Genomic DNA, 22704 nt, shown 5'->3' with positions numbered 1-22704 from the left:
CCACCCCCGCCTCCATCCCCGTTTCATACCCTTCATCCCCGGTCCAAACGGGGCGAGGCGGGCTGGGGCCCCGCTTTCCCCCGGTCCACTGCCATCCCTAACGTAGATCAATATCTGGCTATTGTGTGTTTGTTGGGATGAATTTGGTTTTCTGGAGTAACAAGAAACAAAAGGTTGTTGCTAGATCCAATACAGAAGCCGAATACAGGTCAATGACAGCCGCTACTGCTGAAGCTACCTGGATTAGGCACTTACTGGCAGAAGTAGGGGAATCGATCTCTCGATCGCTTCTTTTATGTGACAACTAGAGTGCCATTAGTATATCTTTTAATCCCATCTATCACAGTCGTGCCAAACATATTGAAATAGATCAACATTTTGTGAGACAAAAGGTAGAAGAGAAGGAGATTGAGCCCGAATTTGTACGAACTACATATCAAGTGGCGGATATATTTACAAAAGGACTAACAAAAGACAAATTTTGGATGTTAAAAGGCAAGTTGTTCATGGTTCAGGACCATGCACAACTTGAGGGAGGGTGAAAAGACGTGTACCTCTTGTAATGGGTCATGGGTCAGGGGATCCAGACCCGTAGTCATTGCTATTTCATTAATGGCAGTATGTAATTTCTTCTTGCTGTAATAGGGATATTTTAGTACCCTAAAATTTGTATTAGTATGTAACTATAAATGAATTAGAAGAGCAGCCGATCCTAGGACTGGAATCGGGTTTTCCTGTAGCTCCTCTCTATCTCTCTCTGCTCGTCACCCTTCACGTGTGAAGAACTCGAGTATTGCAAAATTAACAAGGTAGACATATTTAGTTGGTGCTTGTACAACTTACAATTAGGGATGGCAGTGGACCGGGGGACAACGGGGCTCCGCCCCGCCTCGTCCCGTTTGGACCAGGGATGAAGGGCATGAAACGGAGATGGAGGCGGGGATGAAGGTTAAAATCTATCCCCGTGCGGGGATGAAGGCGGGGATGGACTTACGCTTTTCCCCGTCCCAATCCCCGCCTAGCCCCACCCCGCCCCATCTCCAATCCTTTAAGGGATGACTATAGACTAAGGGGAAACGGGGCTCCGCCCCCGCCTTGCCCCCATTTGGACCGGGATGGAGGACATGAAACGGGGATGGAGGCGGGGATGGAGGCGGGGATGGAGGTTAAAATCCATCCCCGTGGATGAAGGTTTGGATTTTGAAACGGGGCGGGGGTGGAGACCTTGTCCCCCGCCCCGGTCCACTGTCATCCCTACTTACAATTCTCTATCCAGAATTATGGTGAGAGAAAGCCGTCATGATGATTCAGGTGACTGACTGAAACATTGCGTGTAAATGGTGAAACATATCAAAGCTGGACAGCTATTTGTTTGAACTTGTTGGAATTCTGTGCTGTGGTTAGTTGGTTGATTTCAAAGCTTTGCTGGCCATGAAAAGCTGTGTCAGATCCCTTGTCCAACAAATTTTTTTGTATTGTTGTAGTAGGGGTCTCATCTAAAATGTAATGGTTCGGTTTGGAGATTCTTGTTTTTTTCCTATTGTTTCCTTGTTTCATTTAAGTCCATCCCAATTTGTACTGTTGCATTTTGCGAATCATGAATACATTAATGTTCTTGTAAATGTATTTATCCTTGAAATTGCCCATTAGTTTGGTCAGTTAAGTTTGCCTTTAGTGAGGCATGTAAGAGTGGTTAATAGCTCAGTGACTTAGCTATAATTGTTAGTAATGTTCTGTAGTTGCTGGCTTCGTTCAAGAGCTACTTTTGCTATGCAGCAAGCCTGATTAACTTCCCGAGAAGGACCACAGGATCAGGTGGAACGGGTCAGGACCAACAGCAGCAACAACAACAGCAAGAAGAGCAGGCAAGGTCCCAAAATTATGAGGCTTCTACACAGGCTTCTTCTGTGCAACATCTAGCACAAGGTGATGATGGTGTAGTTGGTCTCACCAAGTCACTGAATGCCTCTCCCACATCCACTGCTACCTCGGCAAGCACCATAGCTCATCTTGTCCATCAGAACTCTGTGAACACAAGACCAGACAATCCATTGAACAATGGTAGCAGTCCTTTTGGAAGTGCAGTTCAAATATCATCAGCTGGCTCTTCAACCTCACTGCAACAATCACATCCCAATCCGTCTTTGCCCTTCCCAAATGCATCTCTTGCTCCACCTAACCCCCTGCCACAGTCTTCCATTCCACCAACTGCATACTTAAGTTCTGCAAATTCACCTGCTAATATCCCTCCACCTCAGCCTTCACAGTCGGGTGAAGTTGATCCAGACGATTCTCAAAGCTCTGTGCAGCAAATAATACAAGAAATAATGATGTCCTCCCAGCTGAGCACTGGGGTTAGCATGGTTAGTGTTGGTCCTATAGGGAATGAGATGAAAAGTTTGAATGCAATGAGTATGCAGACAGGAAACACATCTCTGAAAGGAGTGAACTGTCTGGTTGGCAATGGAATTTCCAGCGCCATGGGTGTCGATGGTGTTGGCTTTGGTAGCATGGGAGGAATCAACCCAATCTCAGCAGCCACGATGAGTGGTGTGCGGCCAACAATGTCCAGCAAGTCACTGCCGTCTTTGAATGGGAGAATCATCATGCCATCAATGTCTCAACAGGATCCAAATCTGAACCATCAGCAGGATATGGGTAACAGAATGTTACGCCGGTTCGGGTCGATTAACAACTTCAATAATATTCAATTTGACTGGAAGCCATCTCCATAATGGTAACTGCCAGTCATATACATGTCATATGTATCTGATTTGGATTGGGGAATGACTCGTGGCTGCAAGGCTAGTGGATCATCATTACAACAGGATCCTTGGGTCTTCCCTTCCCTTGGTTTCTGTTTCTTGTAATTTTATAGTGGTTTTATAAGGGAAATTGTTGTATCAAGCTTCATTTTAAACCATTTCCTGTTTCTTTTTCTTTTTTCATTTGGATAACAATGTAATACGAGCTATAGCAGTGTGAAAATACAACGCAGCATCCTAGTTTTCCCTCCATTCTCCTACAGTCCTAAAGAGAGAGCAATTAAATCCGAGTCATAAACAGGCAGCTCACTTGCTCGGTTTTTTTTATCAATGTAATGCCATTGACAGTGTAGAGCTGGCTGCTTTTGAAAGTAATGGCAAATCTCACCCTCTTTTGAGGGCTTTGTAATCTCTCTCTCTCTCTCTCTCTCTCTGGGTGTTATGTTTGAGAAGTCCACGAGGGGTTAAATTGTGCGTTCCTTATCCATGGCCATTCCCAAGAAGAGCTTGAATTGAGAAATCTTGATAATGGGATTCTCAGACAACCAATGAGGGATTGCCAGGTTATTCAAATAAAATTGAATGTGCAACCCTAGCTATTGTAAAAATCCACGAAAGAAAAGCAAGTTTTTCTTTTTTCTTTTTAATTCAATTTTGTGAATTTCCAGCAATCCGTTTTGCATGGCACCATCCTTAAGGATAGGGCCTGGGGATTTGTTGGTACATCATACTATGCTTTAGGTTCACATACAACAAAGTGCAATCATCTTGTTTAGCTGCCACCATCGAGTTTTAAACCCTGATCAGACGGATGTGGTGTATCCATTGAACTTTAGGTTCTGTTTGAGAGGCAGTTAGAGTAGAAATTGGGAATTTTGAAATCCCTTTGAACAACTTTTGTCATGATTGTTGTTTGTAAAAAAGAGATTGAAGCATTTGCAGGACTGAGAAGGCAGTTGAGGTGTAGCTTTTTTGAATAGACAAAAAACCGGAACGACAAATCCAACATATGTAGAGCATTTGCTGATTCCAGAAAATTGGGGCTTTTCCAAGTCAATAAACTCCTAGTGATGCTCAGATCCCAAACAGTATGACTCATGGGAGGTGACGACTGGAACTGGCAGGTGATGCATGAGCTTGATCCAAAGTTGAGATTATCCAAACTTAACACTTTGCGTTCTGCGTGACATATTCATCACCTGTTACGGTTTCAAATAAATAGTTACTCAAGAGACGAGAACATAGACGAGATTTTATTGATGGGTCAAAAGGAAAAAGAAAAGAAATTGCAATTATGTCCTATGCATAGAAAACTTTTCATCAACATTTGAAAACCATAGCTGGCTCTCCGACCATGATCCAATTGGTGTACTGCATCATTTCTTAGCCTTTTCTGTGTTAATTGGTACAAAAACAAAGGTGTCATTCATTTCATTCATCTATCTTGAAGAGCACCAACGCCTTCCATCCCAATTTTTTCCATTTTCTGGATTCATGCGTACAGAGATGGCACGGACAGGTTTATTGAATCCTAGTTTATCCTTTTTGAAGTTCATTGATAATCAAGAATATCACATGTATCTCATACATTCAGAATTTGATTTCAATAAAAATATAGAGAATAGACTGACAAAACAGATTTGCCACAGCAGTGTCTGATACAACAATAACAGTAATTACAATCACTACAATGATAGACAATTTCATTGATGTACAATTAATAGAACTTTAAAACCGGCTTTCTCGAAAGCCCAAGAGACACAAGGAAAGCAATCTATTCATCCATTTATCGATATATGCATACATAATCAGACAAAGGGGAGAAAAGCACATAATTTGAGGATGTAGCCCACCATACAACTGAAGTCACCAGGGGATAATGAGATTAAGAGTGTCTTGTGGCCCCCACAATGCTGTCTTCAAGATTTGGCCTTTGAATTTGTACCGGTTTTTCTTTGGAAACCCAGAGTCATTCCTACAGAAACTAAAGTCTCAAGTGATCTTGCACTGTTTGCTAGTAGGTCCTCATCTATCTCGATCTTTCCCTGTTAAAAGTAGACCAGTGAAAGGAGTAAATAAGTTCACATTGTGAATGGACATCTAGAAGAAGAGCTGAAGATTTCTCAATTCCCAGTGAGAATTATTCACTTGTTCCTATTTTTGGGTTTTTCCATGCCCAGTATTATATAAAGAAAACCCAACATGAAAGCATTCCTATTAAGCTTTAACAATCCGACTGCTCAGACAGTGTCCTTAATTCTGCAATAGCGTACTTTTCATTATTTGACCTACATGCTATCAACAAAGTTTCAAATAAATAGCCATGCTTTCCAGTAGGCAACAAACCTTCTCAAAAACACAAAGAACAGTGCTTCCTCCAAAAGAGAAGTACCCAAACTGCCAAAAGGGTACAAAAGTCACGTGGTTGCCACCAACATAATATAAGCAGAAAAAGGAAAGCTGTAAGAACACAAAACCTCTTCTCCTTTCTTGATGTAATCACCCTTCTTCTTTGAGAATTTGATACTACCAACCATTGTTGCTCCAATGGCAACAAATGCCACCTGCAACCATAAATAACATTTGGAAAGTACAGATTAATCAAAACATGTGTTTCAGGATACCCCCCTTTCACAGAAAGAAGTGCTAGAATAGAAGCATCCACCTCTGAAATCAGTGGTGGATATCACTCTTCTTTGTCCACTGGAGATAATGATTAGCATTAGAAACTTAGAATGATTTTTTTGTAACTAATCTAGTGTTCTATTAGAAGCCTTCCTGAATGGTAGCTAGAAAGCTAATAAACAAGACATGCAACCAAAAAGGATTTCTTTCATAAGGGTTCTCCAAAAAAGTGAGTCAATCTATTATTAATAGAAGCAACAAAGAGGAGTGAACACCAGGAAATTGATGGGGAAGAACAACGGTCCCTAAAGATGTATGAGAAATCTTACAATGATGGGAACTCCTATAATGAGGATTTGAAATTTAAACAACTGAAAGAACCTCAGCCTTAAAAATTTTGCCTTGTTTTTCTGAAAATGTTTTATATCTGCATTGATAATGATCTACAAACCCAAAGAGCATAAGCACAAAAGTGGAAAAAGACATGTCTAGGGAAATGAAAACTGAGAAACAACAGTTTTTTCACAAAAATGAGCAAGACCACATGAGAACTTACAATTGCAAAAAGAAAGGCAGAAAAAGCATAAATTAGGGTTGAAAACGTGAGGTTTGAGGTGGTCGGATCAGGATCTTGATCCAGATCCAGATCCATATCCATATCACTCACATCACTGTTCATGACGTTAGTGTAAAACCCATGACAAAAAAAAGAGAGACTTTTAGGTTGGACCCGGGTCGGGTCGGGTCCGGACCCGAACTGAATATACCTCCCCTCTCGAGATCTATTTAAAGAGCTCGAAGGTTAGGGTTTCTCGAGAAACCCTTCCCCCTGTTGCCGCAGCCCCCCCTACTCGCCCCCTCTCCACCCTCGTCTCTCGATCGACCGCCGACCTGCAGTTCGCCAGAGTCCCCGCCGACGCCGCCGACCACCTTCCGTGCTCCCTCCTCCCTCATTCGTCCTCTCCCCCTTTTTGCAGCTCTATTTTCTGCCCTCGTCCAACCCTCGACCGCCGGCATCTCGCCGGAGCCCCTGTCGGCAACACCATCCCCTTTCCCCTTCGGTGAACCACCGTCGGGCACCCAACCCTGACTGAAACCCCCCTCTGTCGCTCGGCGTTTCTTCGACCCCCTTCAGGTAAACTCTCCCTCCCCCTTGTTATCTTCCTCATCTTCGTTTCCCCTTTCTTCGGCAGGACAACAAGGGCGACACCCCTGCCCTTGAGCAACCTCCAGTAGGTAGGGGCTTCGCCCTTGCCTCTTCTCCCTGAGATCGGTAGGTATGGCGAAGCCCTGCCTCCTCGCACCTGGTCAGGCAAGGGCTTCGCCCCTGCCGCTCGATTTTTGGGCATATGGGCAGGGGCGACGCCCCTACCACCTTCTCGGTCACCTGTAGGCAGGGGCTTTGCCCCTGCCCCTCTTTTTTTTTCACAGTAGACATGGGTTCACCTCCTATCTCTGCCCCTTTCCTCCCTCTTCGGACCTTGTCAGCGCCCCTGCCTCCTCATAAAGAGATTAAAAGAAAAGGACTAAGGACAATATATATATATATATATATATATATATATATGTATACGAATATCTATATGTGTACACCTTTAACTTAAGGACGCGGTTTCACGATCCTTGTCCTCTTTATTTTCCTGTTTTTACTTGGCCGTCGTGCTTCGGCTTTTTGTAACGCCTCGAAATCTTAACCCAAATTTTTGAGGATTTTTTTTTATACAGCGGAAACCAGTGATACCATAGGGCTCAGCATTCCAGAACATTATAAGTAGAGCAAGACCAAAACATTCTTTTCATTACAATATCAATGAAAATTAAGATCAGAGTTCTCACACTATCCTTGGAACATTAAATCCAAAATCCCGATCGAAGTCTCATCCCGCAGTCGCTCCTAACTCCAATTCTTTACCTGAAATTTATAGGAATTAGACTACACCTGTCTAAGTAGAAAATCCATAACTTTTAATGTGGTACATCATGAATCCAATATGTGATATGGGTGTCATGTATGGTTTTCAACACATATAAGAATAAGTAAAAGTCTATGCTACGACAATAAAAAATTTATCAGAAGTTAACTGGCAGGTAACATTAATATCAACATTTATATATCCCACAACCACAATATGAATCCACACAATTATTCAGAGAAATGCAATTATGACAATTCATAATTCAGGTACACATTCATACCACAAGGTACATCCATTATGCATAAAGAAACATTAAACCATACCATGATGCACAATTTTAGTACAACAAGACATTTAACATACATTGAAAGTTAAACATCACGCATCCACCAAACATATAACAATTAAGAAAACAGATAACATATGCATGTTCTAATGCATAGCAGGAAAATGCATGACTTATGTTTAATGCATGAATCCTCTTATTATTTTTCCTTAAGTTTTCGTTTCCATATGCATGCCCTATTAAATGTATACAAATTAAGTTTCCCTTTTTAATTACTGTTGCCCGCGGATACACCAAACATGTACAATCCCCGAGGTCAAGTAGGTTCTTAGGGTAGCTTAACACACAATTTGTATCTTATTACTGGGTTCTAACTTAGCCCTCGACCGAGTCACCTTCGGAACATTAGACCTCCACATCTAATGTCGGGGACACCCCACGCCTACAAGTGTCATTTCCTTGGTACCATAAACAACAGTTGCGTCAAAACACACCACTCCCGGGTAAAGTGGCGGACTCTCCCTGAAACCGTGGCTAGGAAAAAGAACCTCAATATCGGATTCAGGGGACAAAATTACAGCACACGGAGTTTTTGTATCCTCACAGTCTCCCCAAGACCGAATCTCTAAGATTCTCATACTCCAGATGAGATATCGAAGAACGTATATTACATTGTTCTTATCCATTATATTTTTATTAAAGTAAATTCTTTAAGTTTGCAACACCATATGCAAAAGTAAAGTGAAAACCCGCATCCTCCCTTGCGGGAACCCTTACGAGACTCCAGCTCGTGGAAACACATTGAACAGTACAATGGCCACTGCCACGGCCGAGGGTACATGGATAAGACATCTTCTGACTGAAATGGGAGAGCCGATTGCTCGATCACTGTTGCTGTGTGACAATCAAAGTGCCATCAACATGTCATTCAATCCCATTCACCATAGTCGAGCAAAGCACATTGAAATAGATCAACATTTTATCAGGAAAAAGGTTGAAGACAAAGAGATTGAGCCCATGTATGTGTCAACAAAAGAACAAGTTGCTGATATCCTCACTAAAGGGTTAACAAAGGATAGATTTTGGTTTTTGAAGAACAAGTTGTTCATGGTCCAACACCATGCACAACTTGAGGGAGGCTGAAAAGAAGACATTATTATCTTCATTGTATGTCTGACCCGATCCATTTGTATAATGGATCGGGTCCCGATCCAGTTCATGTATTGTAAATTATTATTTTGTAAAAGGGTATTTTCGTACCCTAATGTTTACACTTTATGTTAAATAGAATGAGAGGGCAGTCACGATCGACTGAACCCTCCTTTCAACTGGAATTTTCTCTCTCCCTCTCTTCTCTTCTCTCACTGTAGATTAGGGTTTCATTCTTTCAATAGCAAGGATGCTTGGGTTATTTTTACTTATCCCCATACGTGTTTCCTCACCACTTAGCTTGGTGATGACATCTTCAATAGAGGGGGATGTGAAAGCGGATAGAAGAGAGGACCGAATTTGCTCAAATTCGGGTCTAAGACCATTTAGGAAGTTGAAAAATCTATCTTCCTCAAGTTGTTTGTGCCTTAATTCAATAGCTTCTACACTCCATTTTGGTTCGAGCATGGCAAGCTCGTCCCAAATAGATGATAATTCGGCAAAATATTCCCGAATAGATAAATCATTTTGTTGAAGAGTCAAGGCTTTCTTTTGGAGATAATATTTGTGAGACAAGTCCCTTGACGTATACATTTTTTCAAGGTACAACCAAGCTTCGGAGGCCCTTTTAAACTTAATGATGTTGGCATTGATCTTGGTTTCGACGGATGAAAAAATCCAAGACAATATTTTGAAGTTCTTCATTTCTCACTCATTATGCTTTTTGGAATATTCTTCTAAGGCCTTTTGTCTATCTTCTCCTTCAAGAATCTTAATTTCCCCTTTCTCTATAATAGAAAGTTTGGGTTCGGGTTCCGATATAGAACCTTGAACGTAACCCCAAAGGCCTTTCCCTTTGATATGGGCTTCCATATTGCCGGCCCAAACATGGTAGTTCGAACCACTAAGTTTAAACCCAAGGGAGAAATGGGAGTCTTTTTCACCCATTAGAGAGAAGAGAAGATGGAAAATAATGCGTACCTTAAAGGTTTTTCAAACTTTTCTTGACAAAAGTTGCTTCTAAAATATTGCCCGAAGTAAATGCTTTACTCCAAAACTTCACTAGCTTGAGGGCACGTTTCTCGAGGTACTTCACAAGAGATGAGATGCACGATCCTCCTCCTTCCAACGAGGCTCTGATACCATGTGAAAGTATCTCCAATAAGATACTAATATCAAGACCTTAATATTCTTGATAATAAACCCACCACGAATGCACAATAAGAACACTTGTGCACAAAGGCACAACTCACAAATGCACAAAGGCATAAAAACAATGGAATCGATTTATTGAGAACTTGGGCTTTGACTCAAAGCCATGAGAAATACAAGGGGGTGAAACCCCTATTTATAACAACACAAGAGGAGCCTTGGAGGGGCTCCACTCATAGACGTTGGAGCCCCTCCAACGGTCACAAATGTGACCGTTGGAGAGGGCCCAACGTCTATGTTAGTGGGGCCCCCAAGGTACCTTTTGGTACTTTACAAAAAGAAAATAAAAAATAAAAGAAAAAGAAAAACTAAAACAAAATACAATCACATTCATAAGGTGAATGTGCGTAAAATAGAGGAAAAGACTATTCTACCCCTACGGCTAAACAACACAGAAATATATATTTTATATATATAATAAGTAGATACATATACATATATATTAATATATGTATATGTATTACCTTATATATATAAAATATATATATTACATTGAATGATTAGGTATATAATTTAACAAGGATGACGAAGTCGCTTGTGCCACACATTTATATCTTTGTTCCGGGCAACATTACAAAAAGATTTTGGAACTTGGAGAGATTCCATATAGTATAGGTCTCCTTTTCTAAAGCTTTCCCCAATCAATTTCCCGGACCGACGATCCTGTATTAAACATTTATCATATGAAAATTTAATATCGCAACCATGGTCCGAGAGTTGAGAAACAGAGAGAAGGTTTAAGTTTAGTTTAGGTATAAATCTAATTTTTGGAATGAAAAAATTTTGAGTTTCAAAATTACCTATTCCTTATTTTTCAAGAGAGGTTCCATCTGCAGTGGAAACAAAGGATGGAGAAACATTTTTTGAGTAATCGGAAAGTGAAAACATGTTTAGGGACATATGAAAAGATGCACCTGAGTCCAAAAGCCAAGAGACTTTACCTGGGATGGAAGAAGTAGATACGGCGGCACCGGATGTAGCTCCCTTGAGAAGAGGTTGAAGGACTTCCACTATTTGATTTAAAGAGAGTGACCCACTTGATGATGCCTCTTCCTTTTGCGGTACACCGGTGGTAGCCATGGCGAGAAGCTTCTTCCATTTGGGACATATGGGCTTGATATGCCCCGGTTCTTTACAAAAATGACAAACAATCTTGCTATAGTCCCTCTTTCCTCTTTGTCCACCATCTCCTCCTTGATTTTTTGATTTGAAATGAGGAGGACGATAGGTTTTTACATTATTTTCGGGTCTTGATACGACATTGACCTCATTGTTTTCTTCATAGTTACAAGGAACCGCAAGAACATTTGGTCCTTGTTTACATAAACTCATACGAGTCTCCTCACCACTAAATTTGGTGAGAACATCTTCAAGAGAGGGAGGAGTAAAGGAGGATAGAAGTGACAACCTTATTTGCTCAAATTCCGGTCTTAACCCATTCAAAAATTTGAAGAACCGACCTTCTTCAAGTTGTTTGTGACAGAGTTCAATTGCCTCTCCACTCCATTTTGGTTCAAGCATGGAAAGCTCATCCCAAATGGAGGAAAGGTCGGCAAAATATTCCCTAATAGACATTTCACCTCGAGTAAGGGAGAGGGCCTTCTTTTGAAGGTAATACTTATGGGATAGATCTCTTGATGTATACATTTTCTCGAGATAATGTCAAGCTTCTGATGCTTTCTTGAACTTGATAATGTTGGCATTAATCTTTGTTTCGACGGATGCGAAGAACCAAGAAAGAATCTTGAAGTTCTTCATTTCCCATTCGTCGTGCTTCTTGGAGTACTCTTCAAGAGCTTTGATCATTTTCTCTCCCTCAAGAATCTTGATTTCACTTCCGTCCATCACGGTTATTTTGGGTTCCGGTTCCGGAATTGTGCCTTGCACATAACCCCATAATCCTTTACCTTTTATGTGAGCCTCCATGTTCCCGGCCCAAATATGATAGTTGGACCCATTCAACTTGAAGCCAAGAGCAAAGTGAGACTCATTTTCACCCATTGAGTAAAGAAAAGAATAAGAGAGCGTACCAACACAATGCTTCAACTTCTAACTTGCACAAGATTCATCTAAAATATTTGAGAAGCAAGATCCACCACTTCAACTTCTAAGGATCCGAAGGCACGGTTTTCGAGGCACTCGAAAATAAGGAGAATCCCACGATCCTTAATCACCAACCGTGCTCTGATACCATGTAAAATTGTCTACGAAGAGACAATACGTATACAAGCATAAATACTTTAAAAAAGAAGTGCACGAAAGCACTCTCACAACACTTGAACAAAATACGCAAAAAGCGTATAAATAATAAACATGCAATAATGCATGTATTTCATAAAATGGAAGCAAATGCTTGAGGCTCTCAAGCTTAGGAAATACAAAGGGGGAACACCCCTATTTATACAAGAACTAAGAGGTGCAAAAAGGGGGCTCCAAAGGAGTCGCTGGAGAGCCCCCAACGGTCACAAATGTGACCGTTGGGGGCCCCCCAACGACTCTATTGGGGGACCCCCAATGCACTTTTAATAAAAAAAGAAAAATTAAAAATAAAAAAATAAAAGGAATTACAAAAGGAAAAGAAAAAAGAAAAGTACAACATATTCCAAATGGAATATGCGCAAGATTACAATAATACCCTTTTTGGGTAAGAAATAAAAAAGGTATATAAATATATATTTTTATATATAGAGAGATACATATACATATATTATATGCATATGTATCTCTAAATATATAAATATATATATTTATATTTACAACTAGGTTTTTCGGAGATACATTTTAACACTAGGCCCATTACTATTTTTATTAAAGTGAGGAGGTCTATAGGCTTTAACATTTGATCCGGGCCTAGTAACAACCAAAACTTCATCATTCTTAATGCTTAAGCCAAGTCGAGTTTCCTCTTGGCATATTTCGACAAGGGCGTCTTCAATAGGTAGAGCTTTGCTTCTATGGAGAAGAGATGCCCTAACTTGTTCAAATTCCGGGCGAAGACCATGAAGAAATTGAAAGAAGTGCTCCTTTTCAATTTGTTCCCTCCTTAACTCAATATCTTCCGGAGCCACCCATTTAGGCTCAAGAAGAGCAAGTTCATCCCAAAGAGGGGTTAGAGAGCTAAAATAGTCCCGGACACTCATATCCATTTGTTTGGTGGAACGGATTTTTTCTTGACAAAAAAATTGTCGAGCAAGATCCTTTTGGGTATACATACCCTTAAGGAAAAACCATGCCTCATTGGCCCTTCTAAATTTGGCAATATTAGCACAATTTTTAAGGTCTACATTGTTCATAAACCATGCCAAAATTTTGGCATGGTTACTTTCCCAATCCTCAACTTTGGATTGATGGTCATTGATAGCTTTGATGCGCTCATCGCCATCTAAAGCTTTTTCAACCTCATTTTCGATTTTAGTGAGAACAAGAGAGGGTTCAGGAGTAGTTCCCATAACAAAACCCCAAAGTTTCTTACCTCTTAGATGATTTTCCATCGCGGAGGCCCTACATGAGATAGTTGGACCCATTTAGTTTAAAAGAAAGCTCCCCTTTAGAATCACGTTCCATCGGCACCAAATATCCTTCTTTTCTTCTTAAAATTTGAGAGGCACACGTTCCAAGATAATAAAGAGAAGCCCAATCACCAACCGAGCTCTGATACCATGTAATGAAAAGAGGTAGAACCACCAATGGAGTAAAAAGCACTCTTTAAGAGTGACCTCAAGAGCCAAGAACACAAACACTAAAAGTGCACACACAAAACTCTCAAAAGTAGAAAATGACTTAAAGTCATAAGTTGGATTTATTGAAGAAAGGAAGAGAAGGGTGAAAACCCATTGCTTACAAGAGGAGAATACCTCCTCTATTTATAGAGGAGGGAGTCTAAAGGAAGGGACCACAAGGGGCTCCCATGTAGTCGTTGGGAGCCCCAACGGTCATAAATCTGACCGTTGGGGCCCCAACGACTACATGTGTGGGGCCCTTGTGGTCTTACAAAAAGGAGAAAATAAAAAAGAAAAAAAGGAAAAAGAAAAAAGAGAAAAAAGAAAAATGTAAAAAAAAAGGTTACATTGTGGTTTTACAAAAATACCCCTATCGGGTATTTCAAGAAAAGGGTTATATATATATACATATTTTAACATCTTATGGATGGTGAGAAGACTAAAGCACTAGCCACTTATGAGAAAAAGAGGAAAGAGTGGAGAATGGGGCATGTCAAGATCATGTCTTGGTTAATCAATAGCGTGGATATTAAAAAGTGCTCTAGTCTCGCAAAATTTGAGTATGTCAACAAAGCTTCGCAATACCTTAAGAATATTATTCTATTAAGGATATTGCACGTGTGCAATCTACAAAATAAAGTTCGAACAATGACTCAAAAAGACAAAAGTATTAGGGAATACTACAATGAATTGTCCGAACTTTGGGAAGAATTATCTATTCCTGAGCCTAAGTGGCATTGCCCCGAAGATATCCAACAAAAGCAGCTTGATGCGAAATATTTCTATCAATTTATAAATGTAAAACCCACGTTTTTTCAAAAAATTTTTTTTTTATTTTATCGGACCCAGGCCGGGTCGGGTCCGGACCCGACCCGGGCCCGCCTGCGATAGGGTTTTAATAACCCGACTCAGGAAGAGGATTTTAAATCCTCTTCCCGAGCGCCGCCCCCCTTCCACCTTCGTTTTCGGAAGATTAGGGAAACCCATCGGGGTTTCCCCATTCGTCGCCCCCCTGAGGCTTTTAAAAGCACTGGAGGGGGCGGGGGAAGGCACACAGCCCTTCGGCCCCCCCTGTGCGTCTCCTCCTTCCCTGCGCACGCCGTCGATCGCCAGCCACCTCGCCTCCCAGGTACGCCCTCTATCTCAGTCTCCTCCTCCCTCTTCTCCCCCTCCCATCTCCCTCTCTGACACCTCGTCGGGATGCCGGCAGGCGGCGCACGGCCCCTGCCGCGCCCTCCCACCTTCCTCCTTGCCTTTGAAGACCCTACAGGGCCCCTGTCGTCCCCTTCCCTCTTTTGGGGGTTCGCCGGAGTGCCGGCAGGGGGCCAAGGGCCCCTGCGACACCCCTTCGCCCCGATCTCTCTCTCTCTCTCTCTTCGACAGGGGTTTGTTCCCCTGCCATTGTCCTTTCGCCGGACGGCAGGGGCTCGGCCCCTGCCGATTCGCTGTCGTCGGCAGGGGTGCGACCCCCTGCCGTCTCTGTGTTGTCGGCAGGGGAGCGACCCTGCCGATTCGTGGCTGTCGGCAGGGGCTAGCCCCCTGTCGATTCGCAGTCGTCGGTAGGGGTGCGACCCCTGCCGTTTCAGTGTGGTCGGCAGGGGAGCGACCCCTGCCGATTCATTTCTGTCAGCAGGGGCTAGCCCCCTGCTGATTCGCTGTCGTCGGCAGGGGTGCGACCCCCTGCCGTTTCAGTGTGGTCGGCAAGGGAGCGACCCCTGCCGATTCGTTGCTGTCGGCAGGGGCTAGCCCCCTGCCGATTCGCTGTCGTCGGCAGGGGTGCGACCCCCTGCCGTTTCAGTGTTGTCGGCAGGGGAGCGACCCTTGCCGATTCGTTTCTGTCAGCAGGGGCTAGCCCTCTGCCGATTCGCTGTCGTCGGCAAGGGTGCGACCCCCTACCGTTTCAATGTGGTCGGCAGGGGAGCGACCCCTGCCGATTCGTTGCTGTCGGCAGGGGCTAGCCCCCTGCCGATTCGCTGTCGTCGGCAGGGGTGCGACCCCCTACCGTTTCAGTGTTGTCGGCAGGGGAGCGACCCTTGCCGATTCGTTGCTGTCGGCAGGGGCTAGCCCCTTGCCGATTTGCTGTCGTCGGCAGGGGTGCGACCCCCTGCCGTTTCAGTGTGGTCGGCAGGGGAGCGACCCCTGCCGATTCGTTGCTGTCGGCAGGGGCTAGCCCCCTGCCGCTTCGCTGCCGTCGGCAGGGGTGCGACCCCTGCCGCTTTAGTGTTGTCGGTAGGGGCTAGCCCCCTGCCGATTCGTTGCTGTCGGTAGGGGCTAGCCCCCTGCCACTTCGCTACTGTCGGCAAGGGTGCGACCCCTGCCACTTCAGTGCTGTCTGCAGGGGCTGACCCCCTGCCGCCTCGCTGTTTTTGACAGTGGCTCATTCCCTGTCGCTCCGTTGTCGTCGGTGCCGCCATTGCCTAATTCTACCCTTGCCCCGTTGCACCATTAATTATATTAACATAATTGAATATTTAACACTCTTGCCTATTTACGCAACAGGTCCCGATCGTGCTCCACGGCTCAACCCTCGTATTATCCTCTCGCGTAGGCGTACGCAGCTGCACGACATCCCAAGGTAGGGTAAAGTCGCACAAGGGGAAATAAGATCTAATTAAGTTGAAATAATTAAAATGTCTATGCTAGTTGTACTTAGATTTATACTGCTGTTGCGTGACTTATTATTCTTGTCTCCATGTTTATGAGTCGAGGTACGGTTTTACTCTTCGAGTATTAATTTGTGTATTTGCTTACGTGTTGAAGGTGGTTTCACACTTTTTGCAATACTTATGCCCTAAATTGCTTGCATGTATACTTGCATGTACCTTTCTATGGGTGGATGTACAATTTCATTATTCGATTATTATTTTGCGTAGTGTTTATGAATTTGAGGTGTGGTTTCGTATTTCTTGAAATACATATGCCCTTGTTTGCTTGCATCCATTTTTGCCTGCACGTTTCCTTTGAGTGAGGTACGACCTTGTGTCTCGTGTATTACTTATGACCTTATGTGTTTGCCTGTCTAAGTGGTCAATGTATGGTTTTGGTACCTCATGTATTACTTATGTGCTTTTCCCTCGATGTACGGCATCGCAAGTCGAGAGTTGTTTATTGACATGTTATAACATGCATATGCTCACACTCATGGTAAATATGTACTTACATAAATGTAGTCTTGTGCCTATCCTGTTATCACCTGTTTTCAAAACACTAGAAGTTGCACTTGTGCACTATAGTTCTTTTAAAGAGGATTTCCTTCTGCAAACCCAGGGCTCTTCAAAATGCACAACTTTTGCAAAGTATGATTAAGTCTTGCAGGATTGCGAAGTCACATTTGGCCCCTCCCAAGTCCACACACTTGGGAGAAATGTTTTATAACCTTGACTCAAGTTGCGGCTCATTTTGAATAACCCCGATCAGGGGCATGAGCATATGAATGAGTGGGGTTCTGTTGAAGGACCCATTCTTTATGTATCAATCTAGTGTAACATGTCGATACTAAGATAAATTTTGGATGTAAGATTGATAGTGTTGTGTCTTGTGTGAATGACTTAATGTGGCATTATGGCTTTTAAGGATGAATCGTGCCAAATGAGCACTCCTATATTCTTTGAGTTGTTATGAAGTTGTGTGTTGGGTATTCCTTTTGAGAAGCCCACAGACCTCCCTGGTTCAGTATAGCGTACTTTTAGACATGCACAACATGTTAAGTACTTTGTTGATCGGACGAGAGATCCGAGATGACCTTGCATCATGAAATATGAAAAATGTTGTTGAAGTGAATTCAAGATTTATCTTGCCAGGCTGTGTTGTATTAATTCTTTTGCAGATAACATCTGTTGGGGTTTCTTTTGTGGAACCATATCCCTTTCATCGTAGTCGTACTTATGACATGTACGACCGTACTTTTTGACAAGTATGTCTTCTTACGTTGCGATGATTAGATGAGTAGGTTGTGGCAACCTCGATGAGCGCAAATAACAAAATGTTGTGATCACCTAAATAAGTGATGTTTTCGCCTTCACCGGCAAGATACTCGAGTGGGTCGAAAGACCAGAGTATGTAGAATGAGTCTTCAGTTAACTACCCCTGATGTACTCATTCGAATCGCTGACTCCTGTCAGGAGAGAGGACAGGAAGGTACAAAACTTCGATGGACAGGCCATTAATGGCAGTTACGAGCAAAAGACTCGGCTTCCCCAGTCATCGGAGTTAGGGGAATGGGACTACCATAATTATCCTAGGTGGTAGCTCTCCATGTTTGGGATGCATCCATTGTTTATGCTGCTTTGGGGATTTCTCTCTTGGTCACCGACCGTCCCCTTAGGTGCGGACTCAGTCAGCTATCCGGGTTATCATAAAATACATAGCATAATAAACCCCCGGATCAGTCTAGGCTGTTTCTAGAGTAGTGCCTTGTGCGTACCCGCTTGGCCAGTTAATATCAAAACATAATTTAAATCCGATCACACAATGTGTTCAGTTAGGCACATATGAAAGTTATAGGATACAACAGGTTCAATACTTATGGAATTGTGTGTGTGGTTGATGAAACATTGTATTTGGCTAGTTAACTTTCTTGTGCAGTGCTTTGCTTGTAGTAGTTAGCCTACTTGTGCCAGTAAAATGCTTGTAATAATGTTAGCATTGTGCTCATGATAGTTGCTCTGTGAATCTGTTGAAATTAAATTGTTATATAATTGCTTGTCTACTTGACCTATTAAATTATTCTGCTTAATTATGTTCAATATTGTCATATCTGTGCACCTACCAGTTTTTAGCGAAACTGACCCATTTTATGGGCAGGTTTTGAATAGGTAATACGGTCTGCGATGGCACGATGGCATGATGAGATCAAGCTAGAACTCTTTCCCTGACGTTTCGCTCCTGAGGACATGTTGGTAAATTTGGTATAAAGTGTGTTTCAAAATTTCTCTTTTATTAAACCGTGAGTTAATAAAACTGTTTTAGTAAACTTCTTGGTTTCAACAAACGAATTCTCAATTATTGAAACTCCATTTCTAAACCATCTGATTTCAATGGTTGTGCGGGATTTGATAAAGGAAAGTTTACGCTGTAATGCGCTCAAGGTCCATTGACTTGTGGTTTTAAAAAAAATACCATTTTCCGCTGAAGTATTATTTAAACTCTGATTATTGTATGATTTCAAAGCTTTCTAAACTATTCTAAAAGTTACAAGTCCTGGATTTTTGGGGCGTTACAATAAATGGCTTGAAACCGGAGTTTGAAAGCACTAAATCGGCTCTTCTCCATAGAGGAAAAGTATCCTCTATTATTGAAAATATCGAAGAAATGAGTATGAAAGAGAATAGGCTAAAAGGGCATTCTTTGAAAAATGAAGACAACTTTGTTTTGGCCGTCTCTAGACCAAGAAACTGAAAAGACGTGTTGGATCATGGGTCCGGGTCCAGACCCGTGATCATGTATACTTTCATTAATGGCACACATGTATTTTCTTCTCTTTGTAAAAGGGTATTTTAGTACCCTAAGTTTGTATTAGTAACATATATAATGAAAGCATTAGTAGCAGCCGATTCCTGAATTGAGGAATCAGGTTTTCTCTGCAGCTCCTTCCCTCTCTCTCTTTTCTTCACCCTTCACGCAGGATAAACTCTGTTTTATGAAATCTAACATGGTATCAGAGCCACGCTAGAGCTGGATTCGGGACTGCTTCCAAAAAGGTATGTCTAGAAAGATTCTTCTTCTTCCAAGTCAGAAAATCGAATTCCAACACTTTTCTTCTGATTCTTAATCTTGATCAGACCTGATCAAAATTAGATCTGAGCACAAGAACCCGAGTTCTCTTTTCTGTCTCTCTCTTAATCCCAAACCTTTCTGTGTTATCTTATCGATCAGATCTGATCAGAATCAGATCTGATCACGTTTTTTTTAATACCCAGATCTGAGCACGAGAACCCGAGTTCAATTTTCGATCTCCCTCTTAAACCCAAAACTTTCTCCATCGTCTTCTTGATCAGACCTGATCAGAATCAGATCGGATCATGTTCTCTGATTAGAAATAGACTTCAGCAATTCTATCTTGCCTCTTAAACCCTAATTATTTCTTCTATGTCATCTTCTTGATCAAATCTGATTAGAATCAGATCTGATCGCGTTTCTCTGTTATTAATACACTTCATGCCTTCCTCTCAACCTTGTTCTATATTCTCTTGTTGATCAGAATTAGGTCCGATCACATAATCGGTTTCCCTTCTTGATCAGATTTCCTTAGATCTGATCAGAATCAGATCCAGCCTCACTTGCGCAATCAGCTGTCTTCTTGACTCTTTCTTTTAAATCTTCACATAGCCTGATATTGTTTCTCTGCAGAAAAAAAAAAACATCTAAAGAAGGGGATTGCGGGAATTTCCTTGGAGTTGACAGTTGCCTTTCGGTATCCTTATTCTTTAGCTGCTATCGGGCTGTGTGTTGGACATATTATTCTCATTGTGAAACATGGATTCATTTTCTTCTTCGGGTCTCTCATCAAGCTTTCTGAATAAACTCGTGTCTGAAAAATTAAACAATTCTAATTTCCTAACTTGGAAGAGGCAAATCATTCATTTTATTAGGAGTCAGGATCTTTCTGGACACCTGGATGGATCTGTTACAATCCCTCCAGAGTTTATATCACGTGAAGAAGAGGATAGTAAAGGAGCATCTACCACAATATATGTTAGAAATTCAGAATTCGTAACCTGGATGAAAAGAGACCAGGCGCTGGTGGCTTATATTACTTCTACGTTGTCACAAGAGGTGCTTGTGGCGATTCCTGATGATTGTACAACCATGTAACTTTGGGACAGATTAGTTCAGTCATATTCACAGGTTTCTCAAGCCAGGGTTATGTTTCTTAAAAGAGAATTTCAGATGATAAGAAAAGAGTCAATGACTATCATGGAATACTTGAACAGATTAAAGAACATCACAGATCAACTAGCAGTTGTTGGGTGTGCAGTGAGTGATAAGGATATGGTACAACAGACTCTGAGTGGATTGGGGTATGAATATCATATGATTGTCACTTCCTTATTGTGTTTACCTGATCTGCCCAGATTTGAAGACTTGCGTGCAAAATTACTCCAATATAAGATGACCTTAAAAGGGTTCTCTGAAGAACCATATATGCGTACAGGCACGAAAGACGTTCTTGCCACAGGGGTAGTTTATGGGCGAGGACGAGGAAGTTACGATGTTAAGGAAAGAGGAGAACAAGGAGGCTGTGGAATATTACCTACACCCAACATAGCTCCCAACTCACAGCGACAGAGACCAATTCCTACTTGTTTTCTGTGTAATAAAAAGGGGCACATCAAAGCTAACTGTTGGTTTAATCCCTTGAATAAAGCAAAATCAACACAGACTGAAGCAAAAAGAGGAACTGATAGCTCAAAGGTCAGTGGAGAAGTAAAAGAGTTGCTATTGTCAGCCTTAGCAGGATTAAATCTGAAACAGAATGAGCAGGGTACTTGGTATGTGGACTCTGGAGCAGCGACTCATGTTACTGGTGATGCTGATAAGCTCTTAAACCTTGTTCCTTACATTGGTAAAAGTAGTATAGTCACTGGGGATGGATCACACCACTCTATCTCTCATATTGGTAATTCCGTCGTACCTATGTCAAAGTCCTCTCTTAGTCTTTCAAAGGTCCTTTATGCTCCTAACATCAAGAAAAACATTGTCTCTGTTTCCAAGCTTGTCGATGATATCAATGCTTCAGTTGAATTTACTCCCTTTTCTGTCCTTGTCAAGGATCTCTGCACGAGGGAGACCTTCGCTAAAGGGAAACGACAAGGCAATATGTATGTTTTTCAAGAAGATCCTGCTACTCGTGTTCGTCCTGTTGATTCCAACTTGAAGCTCTCCTCATCGTCATCTTCAGAGATTCCTTCATGTATTTTTAGTGTCTCTGAGTCCAATAAGTCAAATCTTTGGCATGGTCGTTTAGGTCACTGCAGTAGTAGTTTCATTCAGAAGCTTGTTTCAAATAATCTCATTCCCAAGTCTAATTTAGGAATGAATGTCAATGACAACAAATGTTCTAGTTGTTCCTTGTGCAAGAGTCATGTTTTACCTTTTCATTCCATCAATAAAAGAGCTTCAAGACCTTTTGAGATTATATGTTCTGATGTTTGGGGGCCAGCCCCAATTGCCTCCGGGTCTGGAACTAGATATTATCTTATATTTGTTGACAGTTATTCTCGTTATACTTGGATTTTCTTTATGAAACACAAGTCTGAGACCTTCAAGTTGTTCCAAAATTTTCACTCATTTGTCAAGAATCAATTTTCTGAAAATATTCTTTGCTTCCAATGTGATGGAGGAGGTGAATTCTCTTCAAGTGACTTTATTAATTTTCTTCAAAGTAATGGAATAAGGAGAAGGGTATCTTGCCCTCATACGCCTCAACAAAATGGAATTGCCGAAAGGAAGCAACGCCATATTGTTGAGAGTGCAATGATCATGATGCATGATAGCAATCTCCTGATTACTCTATGGACAGAAGCCTTTCATTCAGCAGTCCATGTGATAAATCGACTGCCCATGGATATTTTGGAAAACAAGTCTCCTTACTTTTCTCTATTTGGAGTTCATCCCAACTATCATGATTTGCACGTGTTTGGTTATATATGTTATGTTCATATTGACAGTTCAATGAGACATAAGTTTCATGACAAGGCCTTGAAGTGCAGGTTTGTGGGTTATGAAGATAACTATAAAGGATTCAGGTGCTATGATCCCATTAGCAAGCACATCAAAATATCAAGAAATGTTATCTTCGACGAATTGAACTTTGATCATCGTCACATCAATTATTCTGAATCAAATTCCAAAGTCGAGGTCTATTATCCTTGGTTGAACTCTGAACTTTTCTCCAGTACTAACAATATTTGTTCTTCATATTGTGATCAGAAGGATAAGGAAACTATGCCTGCTGATAAGTTGATTGCACAGGAGAGCACAAAGCCACCTTTGAATACAGAAAGGTATAGAGGTTTTGTCTATACCCGACG

The 22704-nt window shown here is 41.8% G+C and overlaps 2 protein-coding genes across 3 annotated transcripts in view; one reads left to right on the top strand and one right to left on the bottom strand.

The window, feature by feature from the left end:
* Nucleotides 1–3171, top strand: part of LOC149848323 (transcriptional corepressor SEUSS-like) — a 93467-nt gene extending 90296 nt beyond the window's left edge. For both annotated transcript variants that reach the window (XM_089990653.1, XM_089990685.1), the window contains exon 10: nucleotides 1777–3171. In XM_089990653.1, coding sequence (XP_089846779.1) covers nucleotides 1777–2735 — 959 coding nt within the window. In that variant the 3' untranslated portion in view covers nucleotides 2736–3171. The remainder of the gene's footprint in view (nucleotides 1–1776) is intronic.
* A 1195-nt stretch (nucleotides 3172–4366) lies between these two features.
* LOC149848322 (phosphatidylserine decarboxylase proenzyme 3-like) overlaps nucleotides 4367–22704 on the bottom strand; it is a 227461-nt gene continuing 209123 nt past the window's right edge. Inside the window, exons 19-21 of the mRNA XM_089990766.1 lie at nucleotides 5243–5329; nucleotides 5112–5162; nucleotides 4367–4810 (exon numbers count right to left, since the gene is read on the bottom strand). Of these exons, the coding sequence (XP_089846892.1) occupies nucleotides 4685–4810; nucleotides 5112–5162; nucleotides 5243–5329 (264 nt within the window). The 3' untranslated portion in view covers nucleotides 4367–4684. The remainder of the gene's footprint in view (nucleotides 4811–5111; nucleotides 5163–5242; nucleotides 5330–22704) is intronic.

This window comes from Nuphar pumila, chromosome 1, assembly GCF_984573655.1.
Source record: "Nuphar pumila chromosome 1, dmNupPumi1.hap1.1, whole genome shotgun sequence".
In the NCBI taxonomy this organism is placed as follows: Eukaryota; Viridiplantae; Streptophyta; class Magnoliopsida; order Nymphaeales; family Nymphaeaceae; genus Nuphar; species Nuphar pumila.
The sequence above is the reverse complement of the archived record's forward strand: the minus strand, read 5'-3'. Positions and strand labels throughout refer to the sequence as shown.